General features: G+C 39.3%; 1 protein-coding gene across 5 annotated transcripts in view; it reads right to left on the reverse strand.

The window, feature by feature from the left end:
• LOC119559408 (microtubule-actin cross-linking factor 1) overlaps positions 1 to 2,624 on the reverse strand; it is a 69,238-nt gene extending 66,614 nt beyond the window's left edge. For 2 of the 5 annotated variants that reach the window (XM_037872499.1, XM_037872497.1), the window contains exon 1: positions 2,065 to 2,617. In XM_037872499.1, coding sequence (XP_037728427.1) covers positions 2,065 to 2,161 — 97 coding nt within the window. In that variant the 5' untranslated portion in view covers positions 2,162 to 2,617. Of the gene's footprint in view, positions 1 to 2,064 lie in introns of all 5 variants that reach the window. The other 3 variants (XM_037872501.1, XM_037872498.1, XM_037872502.1) reach the window with 3 other exon arrangements.
• Between the last annotated feature and the right edge of the window lie 12,701 nt (positions 2,625 to 15,325).

Below are 15,325 nucleotides of genomic sequence, written 5' to 3' on the forward strand. Positions count from 1 at the left end.
TGGAGGTGTCCCTCTCGGGGCCTTAATCCCAGACATCAATCTCACTTTATAAATATCTCCAGCACATGCACACAAACTCGAAGCTCGTTAAGGTAAAACGAGTTTTGTTTTCAGTTTCATTGACGATCTTGGGCGTTTCTCACTTATTGAATCAATTTCAATTGAAAGTAATTACGACTGAGCGCTGACGCATGTTACTTATCATGTTAAAATGCTGGATCTCAAATAATATTATAATATATTATAATATTATTATTATTATTATTAATTGTTAGCTGTTGAATTAGTCCGAACCTATATAAAATAACTTTAACAAGAGAAAACGCTGAAGTCGATGGCTTCGACTATTAAATACCCGTTACTCAGCTAACGGGAGTGCGAGAGGAATGGAGGTATGCTTGCAGCAAATCTGCCTTTGCACTAACAGATCTAGAATACAACGCCACCTAGCCCCACCTAGCCTTTAGCGCCCCTAGCGGCTTGGTGGCGTATTAGTGAAAACAACTGAATTGCTGCATGTGGTGTGCAATCTCGGTAGAATAAGCAAAATATTGATTGCTATTTGGTTATAACATTCTAATGAATGGTCAGATTTTTGGCATGCATATTGATAATTAGAACAATATCTGACCCTGCCTTTATGGCATCGGAAACACTTCCTTCTACCTATTACATACTTTCGAACGAATCTAGTATACCCTTTAACCCTACGAATATCGGGTAAAAAACTAACAAAAAATTGCAGAGTCAGAAACTTCAGACCTCTATTTGGAGTCAAGCAATGGACAAAAATCGTAAAAACACTGCTACTGATCTAAAGTCTAATATATTTCAGTGGGCTTTGATCCGACATTCTTTCTTCCCTCGACCATCCCTTGAACTCCTCACCGTCGGAACCTTATAATAGACACCGCCTGGGCACAATGCGACAAGTATTCAATAGACTTCGCATTCTGCCTCCATTTGCGTTCTAGCCTCTTTTATTGTGCGGCACTAACAATGCCCTCAGGCTGCGACGGCGACATAAATTTCGATTTTTCAGTTGCCATTGCAAAATTGCGAACGGAGGGATGGGGAATATATCTAGTACACAGTTCTGTGGGCCGCAAAAACTCCGTTGGCGGAACAGAAATAGAATTACAAGTGACTGACAGACAAAACAGCAAAGCTGGCACAGAGACGGGATGTGCAGGCGGAGGGGGGCTGGGCTGGGCGGAGGCTGCAACCGTTAGCGTGGAATAAGCGCATAATAACGCTGCGTCGATGAAAAGGCAGCAAAGCGAGTGGAAATGCGAGCACAGTTTGGCGGGCACTGCTGAATGCTAAGTGCAATGAACCACCGGGTGGTGCAGCTTTGGGTGGGCGAACGTTCGAGTGGGGCGACCAAATATTTGTGCAACATATTGCCGTTTGAGTGGAGCTGTCGGCCGGGGGATTACCTCGACTGCGGTACACTGCTCGTTTGTTTAAGTAATCATATTTTGTAGCTCAGTTATCCAGTACTTGAGTTTCTACGACAATTCTCTTTCACCACAAGCATCCTGAATGTTTGTTAAATGTTGACTACAATGATCGCTCGCTAAGTGGCAACATTTGGTATATTGTCAGTTCCAGAGTTTGCGTTTAAAACAATTTTTTTTTAATTTGATTTTTAGCAATATTTTACATACAAATGGGAGTTAACAAAATTTACTTAAATCGCATTTGATTTTTGACAAAATTTATATTTGAATAATTAATAATTAACTAATAATTAAAAAAAAAAATGATTTCTATTACTCATTGTATTTCGAATTTTGTATGGGTTCTCAGATGGTAGTGCGATTGTATCGGTAGTAAATTTCGATTACTTTTTGATTGTTCTACGACGATTGATTAACTCTTCTGCGGGGGAACTACCAACTAGTTGGAAAGCGGTATGCGTTTGACACGAAAATGCGAAATGTATCCCCAAACCAGCAAAAAGGTACTCAAAGGAAGGACAAGAAAACGGTCACCAGCAACCACTGCAGTTTCCCAATGGACATTTTAACTCGCAAAAGTAATGAAATTATTTGGACTCACCTGCTATGCGGAGAACCGCACGATCCGCCGGATCCAGCTGCAGGATGCTGAGGGGCTTGTCCTTAGCCCATTCGCTAAGGGATTCGCGATCCATCATGATGTTGGCGGCACTCCCCGTGGACGCATAGATGCGGCGTCGCTGGCACAACTGCTGCTCCGACTGGTGCAATCGCGGCTGCAACTGCAGCGTGGGGCACGATGGCGACGGTGAGGAGGGCGACGGGGATGGTGAGTGGTGGTGGTACGGGTGGTGGTGATGGTGACCGTGGGATCTACCGCCTCCGACGCCGCCGAGGAGTGCCGCCTGCGGGGAGTGGGGCGACTGGGGGGTGGAGCGCGAGCGGACGTAGTTGCGGGGGGACGCCGTGTTTGCTGTTGTTGCGGCTGCGTGGCGCGGAGGACGGATTGCGGATGACGGAGCTCTTCAGAATTCACGAACGTGTTGCCGCTGCAGCCTCTTTTTCGTTTACCCTGGCGGCTTGCGACGTTCCCTGCACTTAACCTTAATATTTTAACTAACTAGAATTCGCCTAGCAACATATTTGCTAAATTTTAATACTTTAACTGGAAGAAAAATAAAAAATATGCATATAATTAACTTTAGGTTTTGCGAAGTAATTAGGTTTTCGGTTGATTTTATGAATCGCCTTTATTTTGCCTAATTGTCTTAAGAAAACCCGAGTTCTTGTGAGTTTATAATAATGTTTCTGGGCTAAATATAATTTTGTTGCCATTTAAAGTGTTATTATCCTTTACTAATTACGTTTAAAATAATATTTATTAGAACGGAGTAGAAGCAGCCACATACACATTTTGCTATCAATTGGGTAACTATTACTGTAAGTAAGCAGAACATTTTAAAATTGTTTGTATTCACCAAATATGTATTTATCGAAAAGGTAGTTTTTCGGATATTGAAACTAACAACACATTACTTTTTTATTACACCCGTTACCCGTAGAGTAAAAGGGTATACTAGATTCGTCGGGTAGTATGTAACCGGTAAAAGGAAGCGTTTCCGACCCATCTTATTCCATTCGGGACATTCATTAAAAAGGTTAAAAGCAAATAAAGTAAATAAAGTGCTATCTAGTAACGGGTATCTGATAGTCTCTTGTTTTTCACATTCAAAAAGCGCGCTTTCAATTTTTACTGCATACACTTAGGCTGTTCAAAAAGTTTGAAGTGTGTTCACCCGATTATTTGCATATTTACTGGGTAAAAGATTGCAGAGGAGGATGCAAAAGGGAGGCGAAGGAAGCGGGATATGTCCACTGCTTATCGCTCTGCTCTCATTTACTCACATTGTAGGTCATTGGCAAATTAAGCGGAAAGCAATGGGCCATAAATAAAAACAAATGTACAGGCAAGCGCTACTGATAAGTACAGTTTTAAAGTAACTGTGTCCCGGCTAACTTTTCAAAATAAGCAAAGCAAATGTAGAACGGAAACTAACAATGGCAAAAACAAAAACACCTTAAAGAACAACCACATTAAAATGCAGATAAGAACAACGGTGAGCGTAGATTCGTGTGTGTGCGTGGGTTTGAGTGGGCAGTGGAAGTGCAGCAAAATGTCAACAAAAACCACAAAGAGAGGTGAAAAGAAAAGAGAGCGACCGGTTATTTTCCAGTTAGAAGAGAATACGCATGCGCAAAGTTTAAATACCGGAAATAAAAAGAAAGAAAAAGATTTGAAGAGGGAGACAGAACGATAGAGGGAGGGGAGAACAGAGCCATTGTATGCAGCTGCTAAAACGCCATAAAAAAACAAGAAGAACTAGAATTGTTATTGCTTTTGGCCCGTTATTGACTTGGTTTTCCTCTAGAGTTTCTCTCTTTCTGTCGCTCTATGTTTTGCAATATCTGTTTGGTCAAAACTCAGATAGGCTTTAATTCATAGATTTAAATTGGCGAATTCTAACCTAGTCACGACGAAGTTTCTATACATTTGCAGGTCATTCCCGTGGGAGCATTGTATGTAAAGAGCTTTCCGATTTCTAGAAAACTAAACTAGTTATAACAATTTTAGATAATGTTCCATTTCAATTTACTACCGTGTATGTTTACCGAAGACGAAAACGGTCTATGTATTATTTTGACATTAATTATCCGATCGTTCCTATGTCAGCTATATAATGAAGTCGTCCGATTTGATTTAAATTTTATTCGAATTCTGAAATATTAAAAGAATGATATTCCCAAGAGTGGAAGTCCTATGGGAGCTATAGAATGCAGTTGTCCGATCCGGCTCGATCCGACTTATGTATGTACATAGAAATGACTTTTGGGAATGTTTCATCCCATAGCTTTAAAACTGAGAGACTAGTTTGCGTAGAAACTGACATACGGACAGACGGACATGGGTAGATTGACTTGTCGTCTAGTGATGCCGATGAAGAATAAATATACTTTATGGGGTCGGAAACGTCTCGTTCACTGCGTTGCAAAGTTTTGACTGAAATCATTATAGCCCCTGCAAGGGTATCAAAATAGGTTTTAAGCTCCTTTTTTTCATACGTGTTTTTTAGAGCACAGTTTAGAATATATACAAAAATAATTGGGATTGGTCCTTTGCTAACCCTTAATAAAGGCACAGTTTTAAAAATCGGAAATAGAGGCTTTTAAATCAATCCGTTTTTTGCCACTGAACACTTGAGTTGTCAACATTTTATTTTATACCCAATTTTTTTAATAAAATTAGAATTATATACTAGCAATGCTATTGGTATGGCAGCACCTGTCTTTCAGCACGGCTCAATGGCCAATTATCGCTGCTAAATTGTATTATTGGGTATTGCCGATTGCCGCGTGGGATCGACGACTGGCGTGGTTTTATCAGCTGCTGCTGTGCCGGCACATAAACAAACTCTAACTGTACAGCATGGAACGTTAAACAAAATCGTTCCATAGATGCCAGCCAATCGACTAAATTTGGAATGGAATGGGGAGTACGCGAGCCGTGAGCGGGGTGCTTGATCAGATTATCGCCAGTGGCTCTCAAACAGTGCGCACTCAACAGGTTGACTGACGACTGACGGCCTTTGAATCAAAAGAGTAATCAAACGATATAAATGGGGAAAGAATACGCCAGTATTTCGGGTTTGTGGCAATGTGTTACTTTTTTCCATGTGCGTGACTCTTTTTGCTTATCAGTAGATAAGCAGGGCAATGTTTTTGATTGCGCTCATGACTTGATAAGTTTCACAGCGCTTACGAAACTGTCTATGTGGTTCTCTATAGGGAAAACAAAGGGATCATTTTAGGGATCCCTACTTTATGATAAATATTCTATTTGCTTATTATTTTATCCTAACTTTGAAGGTTCTAGAGAACTAAAATGTAGCAAGATAGATACTAGGCAAGACAGTACGTTTTTACATTCATCTTTTTTCGTTTAGCTTGTATTTAGCATTGTATTTCTCATTAGAAAAACGAATTAAATACTTTCACATACGTAGAACATTTTCTGGTTGTGCGGTTTCTAGACGAATTTAACAGTAAGTAAAGTAGCTTTTTAATGGGAAGATTCTAGCACACATATTTATAGGATTTATTATTTACAAGGTATTATTGCTACCTGAAGAACGGAACCCGAGCCTGACGCTGATCTAATCGAGAGGCCTTCTACCTTTTTCCAACTGATTTACGATTCCTCCCTTCCGGCGTGTAAGACAGCGGCAGACCCACGTTCGGTCTTAATTTAAGCAAAGCAACTTGGCATTAAACTTGCAAATTAGATGCGCAAATTGAACGAATATGGCAACTGAAAACGAAATCGAAAAGAGACAACCGAAAGTAGCTCGTTGCCCTCCGACTGAGCGGTGATCACAGCTGCTGTTGTGGCAGTACAATAAATAAATGAGGCGCCGGCCAAACAAAAAATAACAAACTAGACTTGCCAAGGCCAAGGGCTTGTGCAAATAAAGGAATTAACAGGCTGCAGTATGGGAGTGCAAACAGAATGTGTCTAGACAGTGTCTTGTTGAAGAAGTGCCAGCAAATTCCTCTTAGGAAACTACATATTTCAACGAAGTCATCTCGGAATTTACCAAGATTTCGCAAAGCTGAATGTATTTCAAGTATATAAAGAAATCCGTGGAACTTAAGGGAACCAGTAACGTTATACTTTTCAGTAGAATACAATTTCTTACACAAATAAAGTAATTGTTTTAAAGTCGTTACATTACAGGCATTGTGAAACGTAAAACACAAACACATTAATCAAATATGAGAAATATAAAGTATACCAATACTCAATAATTAGCTCATAATTTCCGGGCGATCAGTTTTATCATCAAAACAGAAAAACAACTAAACTTTATGATTCAATGTCACTCAAAGCGCCAGTTAAAAGACCCTTGAGATAAGGGCGGAACTAGATAGGCCTAACTAGACCGGGGCTGGATGGGAATTAACTTATTCGCGTAGGTGTCCCCAGTTCTCTCAGGGATAGCTTAAGGGGTTCACCAGAGGAGAATTATGCGGAGCACAACCAAGCCAATTAAGCGACAGTTGAAAAGGCAATAAACAGGCAACCGCAAAAGTCACAAAACAATAAACGTTGATAAAAACAGCAAGGGAATGAAACAAGTTTGACAACGTCATCGCTAGGAAATAGAAAAAAAGTATAAAACTGTGGACAAGGGATCGAGGGGCTCTCTATGGGAACAACGATCGGGTTGAAATATTGTCTAATGATCAACAATGGTAAGCGACAGATTTAAAAATGTGAAACTGGGCCCCGGGCTCCGGTACGAAATTATATGTGAAATTGCATCGATTGCTCCATTAGATCATAGCTTCAGGGTTTTTGTTATGAGATTATGTCATGAAATAACTATCAGCGATCGAAAAAATTTGCATGTCAAATTGCTAAACGGGTTCAATTGATTTGATATTCTACAAGTTCAAATTCAAACTGAATCGAGTTATATATTTTGCTGGTGTCAGTATTCTCTGAAGGTTTGTAGAACTGCCAAACTGCTCCATTAGTTAGTTGTGTGCTTATTAATAAATAGACAGACGACTGCCGACTAATTAGGCTTCGAAATTCTTAGTGGGCGTTGCCCAACGAGCGGCGGAACTTTAATTATCCACTCGAAAGGGCAAAGATCGGATCGGGGTGGAGCGGAGCGGAGATCTGGGGAGTTTTTGTGCCGCCGCTATTGTGTAGAAATCGAGCGGTTGATTGCACTGTGTTCTCGCTTATCACAGATGCCACACACCAGATATGGACCGACAAGGGTCCCGAGATGCATGTACCATTCCGCAGATAGGCGAGAAAGTATGTGGGGCTTCCCGACAGCGTCTGAGAACATTAGCTAATGGAGCGCAACTAAACGAATTTGACACACAAACGGGCCTTAAACCATTTTAGACAGAGTCACTGATGAAAATGTCTTCTGTTCCCTTTTTTTGCGGATTTTATTTTTAAATTAAGGATGATAAAAATATGGTCGGTAGGTGTATAGAAAAGTGCAACCATTGACAATTATATTAAAAGACTCACTAATAGGTACTTGTATTTTAAAACTGACACATAACACTAATCCATTTAGGCATTTTGAAAATAATTAATTAAAGAGGTGTACTACACTCAAAAAAAAATTAGCCTCATTTTAAGAAAATTGCCCTTTTTTTCTAAATACGAGTAAATTCTTTCTAAAGTGAAGAAAATGTTCCTTTAATCGAGAAAGCGTTTCATACATATAGGATATGTTTACCATAAAATAAAATCGCCCTTAAAACAAGAACACATTTTCTTATATTTAGAAATTTTTTCTGCCCTGCGTAATAGAGGTGCAGAAAACATCGCTATTCCGATGTTTTAACAGGCAAACATCGATGTAACATCGGAAAACATCTATGTTTCTGCACCTCTACTGGGTATGTACATTCAAAATATAAATGCTTATTCAAAAATTACACGAATGAAACTGTTTTTATAATTTAAAAAATATTTAAACTTCGACATCGACATTTACACGAACGGACGGACATGGCTACATCGACTCGTCTAGCGATCTTGATCAAGACTATATATACTTTATAGGGCCCGGAACGCTTCCTTCCTGATGCTGACTCAATTGGGAGTCATTATAAGAAGGTTATATCAATTACATAGATCCTTGAACAGTTCAATATCAATGGTTGACTTTATCCCCTTAAGGCCCCTTTTAAATGCTTTTACCGACATACCTTCAATCATCCTAATCTTAAGTAAAGTAAATTCAACTCTTAGGCTTGCGGACACACCTCCGTGAGTGGCAGAACTTCCAACCAGGGGAGGCATCTAGATTTCCACGGCCGATGGCCACTTTGTAGCGCAATCGCGACCTCGATGGAGTTTTCCAACTGGCGATGCCAAGTGCATGTCGCTGCCAATCGAGGGAAACACTACAAAAACGTAAAACTTGTCAGACGGCCCAGTAAGTAATAAAAAACGCTGCCGGCAGAAGAAACAGCGAGGAGAGAGAAGTCTAGCTGTTCGGGCCAACGCTTGAGTGCATTTTCCAGGCCGACAAACACCACTAGACAACTAACAACTAAACACTACTTGAACAACAACTAAGACAACAGCAATAACGAGCGCCTCAAAGGCATCAACCCCTTTGACGAACTCCATGGTAGATGGTGGAAAATAACGTTTGACTATGTTGTATGAAAGTACGTTTGCGTATCACTCAGTCGAAAAAGGACTGGGAGTGTCTCATCCTTTTGGGATTCATTAAAAGCGCATTCGAAAAAAAAATATATGCAGTGTTCGAATCGCAACAACTTTAACAAACTAAGAATGTTGTTAAAGCATTTCATATCGTCATTTTTTTATGCCAAAAATATAAAAAAAAATTTGTTTTGCTAAATTAACAAAATTATCTGAAAACTAAAGCACTGTTATATCAAAAGAAATGTGGGCGGCAGTCCACGTAGTGACGAAGCGCACCAGGAGGGTGTGCGAAGGCAACTACTATATATACACGAAGAAATGAAAATCTACTGTGATCGTCTGATCGTTACTAGTGATACATCAATTGAGAGGTATCGCAAAAACTAAAAGGATTGCATACTAAGACATAAAAAAAAAAACAATTGGTTTGGGAGAAAGGGCGATGAAAGTGTAAAAGTGAAAAGTTAGACATTTTGATCTGTTTGTGCCGCTGGGGTTAAATGCACAAGTTCAATAGTCTAGTTGAGAATATAACTTAAAATTCGCGTTCTCTCATTCTCATTCGACAGGCTTTATCAAAATCGTGCAGCTAAACACAGGCATATTGAATTGCAGCGTGCCGAATGTAATAAATTTAGAAAGTATCTAAAACTTTCGTTTATTGAAGGTGCGATCGTCACTCGATTCATACCTCGTTAAGAGGTGATTTTGATTGATACAAAAAAACCGCGAGTTTAGTAAAAACAAGGAAGAACGCTATAGTCGAGTACCTCGACTATCAGATACCCGTTACTCAGCTAAAGGGACCAAAGGAAAATGGAGATATGCAAGCAGCAAATGCGCCACCTACCGGCGGTAGACAGATTTAAGCGTTGTGGGCGTTAGAGTGGGCGTGGCAAAGTTTTTTTTAAATCAATCGATAGGTATTGACGAGACCAATACATTTCAGTTTCAATTTTTTATCTAGCACAAAAATTGTGGGCGCCACAGGCTTGGGCGGTTTGTGGGCGTTAGAGTGGGCGTGGCAAACTTTTTTTGGATCAATCGATAGGTATTGACGAGACCAATACATTTCAGTTAACATTTTTTATCTAGCATAAAAATTGTGGGCGCCACAGATTTGGGCGGTTTGTGGGCGTTAGAGTGGGCGTGGCATATTCGCGTAACAAACTTGCGCTGCGCTTAAGCCTACGGAATCCAAGTCTGAAATCCCGTTTCTCTATCTTTGATATTTTCCGAGATATCCGCGTTCATATTTACGATTTTTTGAAGTTTGTGGGCGGTTTGTGGGCGTTATAGTGGGCGTGGCAAACTTTTTTTTGGGTCAATCGGTAGGTATTGATGAGAACAATACATTTCAGTTTATTCTAGCATCAAAACTGTAGGATCCACAGTTTTGGGCGGTTTGTGGGCGTTAGAGTGGGCGTGGCACTCTTTTGAAATAAACTTGCGCTGCGCAGGAATCTCAGGAATCTGCATACCAAATCCCAGTATTGTAGCTCTTATAGTTTTCGAGATCTCAGCGTTCATACGGACAGACGGACAGACGGACATGGCTAGATCGACTCAGCTAGTGATCCTGATCAAGAATATATATACTTTATGGGGTCGGAAACGCTTCCTTCTGCCTGTTACATACTTTCCGACGAATCTAGTATACCCTTTTACTCTACGAGTAACGGGTATAAAAATTTCAATAAGTAGAAAGATCGCCTAAACTAATACAACCACCATACAAAAATGTAGGTTAAAACTTCTCTAATAGTAGAAAGGTCGCCTAAACTAATCACACATTTTGACTTTAGGGATGGTTAAAAAAAGCATTAGTAGTACAAGACAACTATTCAGTTAAAACTCCCTTAACGTATTCCGATTGTGTTTTAAGAAAACCCTGAAAGACTCTTTGGGAATAGAAAAAACAAGAATGGAAATTGTGCCTGCCGCCAAGTGGTGTTTTTTGGGGTTGCTCACCAAAACAAATGAAATTGTAAACAGAGCAGCAGGAACCGGCAAATGGAATGAAGGAAAAGAGCGCAAGAGTGCGGAGGTGGAGGTGAGCGTAATGCGTCTCTCTCTGCTTCTCTTTTTACCTGTGGTCAGTGTCAGTGTCAGGCGCTCACGCACACGTGTGCACGTAGTGTGTGAAATGCGCGTGGCTTGCCCGCTTTTGAATGAACGGTAAGTAGACGGACGAAAAGGAACGGTACTCGGGATGGATGTGTCACCCACCACTCGGAAAAAACTTTGACCGCCCCTCCTTACTATCGATTTTTTCCAGCGATTACATATGTATGTATTTGATGTTGGCCCATACATATGAGTACGCTTACGCGACAATGACAAAAACTGAAGCATTTGCTAATTAGAACAAGTCTTTGATAAAACCACAAGGGCGAATGTTTTAGCAGATAGTAGATGGAGAGCAGATGGGCGAGAAGGGTTTGGAGGCGGAATTATTTTGCTGAATCTGCTTTGATTAGCCGGCCAGCAACACAGCGATCTCACAGTCCAGCTTTCCTATGACGAATTTACTTTTGTTTCGAAGGGCATTGTCTGTTTCTGTGCATTTAACATTATAATGGTCTAGTTTAATGAAAATAGAAAGGAGCTGAGTTACTACAATAGCTAGCGTCACTATTAAAACTTTTTATGTCCTTACAAAAAACAATAGGGTTTACTTTAGGAAAACACTAGAGATTTTTCATAGGTATTTTAAAATAAATGGTGAAACAGGATTTTAAGGATATAAGATACTTATCCAACGGAAATTAATACAAAAGTAGGTTTTAGAATTCTAACATTTATTCGGAACCAAGGTGTTGTATCATGGAAGATCTGGATATGTTAAGCTCGAAAACCTTTGAAAAGGTAACCAAAAATCTTTAATTATGATATGTACATATATTTCGGTTTTGTTCCTAGCTAACTTTAGGCGAGTTCCACTGTTGATAAACGAACCTGCGTCAGAGGGAGCGGGTTGGGACTCACACATCACCATTGCTCTGACACACTTTTATAAACAAATTATTTAATTTGTTTACCCGCCCCCGCAACAAAAGGCCGCGTCTGTCGGTTAAAAATTCCACTCACACAATGGCCGAATGGGAGGGTGAAGAAGAAGGAACACCCAAAAGGAACAAATAATGCCGTTTACTCCGGCACTTGGCACTCAGCGCATTGCACTTTGCTGGAATTCGCTTAAGTTTGCTTGAATTTTGGCTGTTTGCGGTTCGCACTGTCACCGCGTTTTGCAGTTTCCTCTTATTTTACACGGGTTTTCGCCTTAGTTCGTGACTCATGAAAAGGAGCATGAAAAGGGCACCAAAGTGCACTGTGAGAGAGCGGGAGAGGACGCATGTCATGGCAGAGAGAGCATCTGCGATTGCGGCGGCGGGTGCGAAAGAGACAGCGAGTGGAAACGGGGAAAAGGACGCAAAAGAGAGAGGGTGGGTAGTGTGTTTGTGTGTGTAAGTGCAGCAAACGTTTTTCATCCTCTTCTTCTCCGTTTTTTGTTGTGGCTGCTTCCACTATTTTCCTGGTGTTTCTTTCTGGTTTAGCTTTTCGCTCCTGCTCTATGCTAATTTTCACTATTCACTGTTATATACACAATATTTTCCACTATTTTTCTCGCTCGCAGCGCTTTTCATTTGCCATTGCACTGTTTTTCTTGCATCACGCAACGCAAAAGCTTATAGCAATAATTTATGGCAATTCCGTTTGCAGTTTGAATGAACTGCACTTTTTCGCGTTTCTGGTTACACACACTTTACATGGCTGTCGTTGTTGTTGCTGCTGCTGTCGCTCTGGTTGTTGCACTTCTTGAAAACCGTTACACTTGTGCAATTCACCCAAAAACAAAAGAACAGCAGCAGAGAAAGAAGCGGCAGATTTAATGACCCGTCTACACACACACACGCACACACGGCCGCACTTTGGGCCGCAAGTGCAACGGGCGCGACAACAACAAACGGTTCACGTGCTCTCGGAGCGCAAGAAGCGGCCTACTCTTCGGGAGCTCAAACTTTGCAAGACCTTCACCCGCCTACCCCCTCTTCATATGAGCTATCCTGATTGCGATTCAAATGAGTCTTTTCCGCCAAAAACCCAAAAGAGAAGAACTTCACGGACCGCCACAAACTTGAACCTTCCGATTTCCCGAACTGCAGCAATATGACCACGGAGTTACCTTTGAATATTACCGACCGGCTCTAAAAATATGTACTTTTAATACCATTTTTTCTATAAGACGTTTTATAAACGGTCATGCTGAAATGTCTGGATGGTGCATCCGCTGTGTCAGGAGGGTGTATTCGCTAACCGCCACTGTTAACAAAAAATGTGACCAGCCGTCGCTTACTGAGATGAGCGAACTCAAGAATGACGATTTATTCAAATTTTAAATTTGGAGTTGCTGAATAAGTAGATTACACTCTGTTTTAGGGAGTGCAGAATTATGGTTCTGCGTCTTATAGAAACTTTACTGTGTGAATCTAAAGATAAAACGTTGGGTTTTCGTTTACAATAAAAAAAAAGTAAATTTGAATCCCTATCAACTTTAGCAAATTTTTTGAGTTTTTTGTTTTTAATACTTATAGGAAAAAAAATTAATCTAAAATTACCTGTGCAAAAAGTTTCTTTAATCGTAACCCTTTTTTTTAATTTATAAAATTTTACGTAATCAAATAGGGGTGGAGGGTAAGGAAGTGTATTTATTTAGTCGAATGTATAATGATTTTTCGTCACCAAATTTGATATCACTAGTTATCATGTTGAAGGTGCGATCATTACGACGCTTTACCTCGTTTAGAAGTGAATTTACTTGATCAAATACAAAATACAAAATTATAACATGTTCAAAATTTTGGTCAGTTGATTTAATCGTCACTTTTGGGAAGACGCCTGCCAAGGTTGCCAGAAACCGCCCAGAAACGTAGCTTTTTAAAGACATATTTATGTATTTAAGGACTTCACAATTCCGTTGTCAAAAAAGGTATTAACATGAATGGTCATGAATGTTTTTTGATTGTTGCAATATACGAGTAGGTTTAAAAGATATAAGCGTTGAAAATAAAAATTTTCAATTTTTATAATACAAATTAAAGAGTTAGTCTTGTTTAAAATGTTGTTATTACATATATGTATGTACAATGTACATTGTACATGTATATGAAAAATAACATTTTTTTCAATTAAAATTTAAAAAGGTTGCTCAGGTTTTTCAATATGTTGTAAAAAAAATATCTAAATGGTATTTTTCCAACTATTTGTTTTTATTCTTCATTTAATTCCTTGAGGACCGAAGATTCGTTGTTAAATGCGGAGAAGCCCGTTTTGCCACCAAAGTTGTTCGCGCTGGTGTTCCCCAAGGAAGCGTCCTAAGCGACACGGCAAAAGAAGTGGAACGTCTCGGTCAATAGGGACAATAAAAATTTAGATTTCAACAATCGCTGTGATGGTAATTTAGCACGCACCACAACAATGTGCCTGTATAGGCAAGAAGCTGTATTAAGAAAGGTTTAAAAAGTGTATTTTTTCAATGGGTCGTATAATATATTTTTGTCGCAAAAGTTGATATCAAATCTTTTATAACGACATTGAGATCAATGTTCATTGATGCCAGCTCGCTTCCATATAATATGACTGTTCTCGGTTCTTCCAACTCTCTTTTTTTACATAGATTTTGCCTACGGAACTAGTGATGGACAAAAGTGGGGTCTTTGTATGTATATTTCATAAATAAATTAGTTTAAAGGTCGTTTTATTGGTAGATTACCGATTCGTGTGGTCATACGCGGCCACAAAGTCGCTGTTTGACCTAAGAGAGGAAATCATTGACGGATTCCATACTTCCGAAAGGATTCTTCTTATCATGGTATGCAAGAATAAGCAATAACGCTGTCCTTTTGAATTTTGTTTATTTTAAACAATTGCTTGGTCTCCGCACTAAAGTCAAAGCAAACAACAGCTGACACAACCCGTTAGGAGGGGTTATAATAATATTACACTGGGTTGATAAACACTGTTTTGGAGTATTGGCCCACTTGATAGATAACCAGACATAGCATAAAACATGTACATCCAAAAATGTTGTCTTTTAAGTGTCTTATTTTAGGAAATAAAGCATTACATGTATTAACATATTTTGAGGCATTTTGTGTTTCGAAACATTTTCACAGTAAGATTCGAATGGTTCCAACATACAGTGTGATTCATAGGATTCAGTCTCAAACGTGACTTATAAATTAATGCCGTAATAGATTATTTTTGTATTAACAGGTTTGGAAATTGTAATTGATTTTTTTGAAAATGCTTAGAAACATGCATTTTAGCCAAATTTTTCTCTTTTTCATACAAATTTTTTCCGATAGTGTCACCTTTAAAAAATCATAAAAAATATAAGCAAAATGATTTTTTAAAAATTCTTTTTGCAGTTACTATTATTTTTGTTTGAAAAAACTTTTTGCATCAAAAAATTTAAGTTTTCAAGTCGAGGAAAAAAGTTCAAAAAGGACATTTTCACACAAATTCGTCCTTTTCAATAAGTACTGAATGTGTTAAGAAATGTATTGTATCATTCAAACGGGATTTAAAT

Source organism: Drosophila subpulchrella, unplaced genomic scaffold (genome assembly GCF_014743375.2).
Source record: "Drosophila subpulchrella strain 33 F10 #4 breed RU33 unplaced genomic scaffold, RU_Dsub_v1.1 Primary Assembly Seq24, whole genome shotgun sequence".
NCBI lineage: Eukaryota > Metazoa > Arthropoda > Insecta > Diptera > Drosophilidae > Drosophila > Drosophila subpulchrella.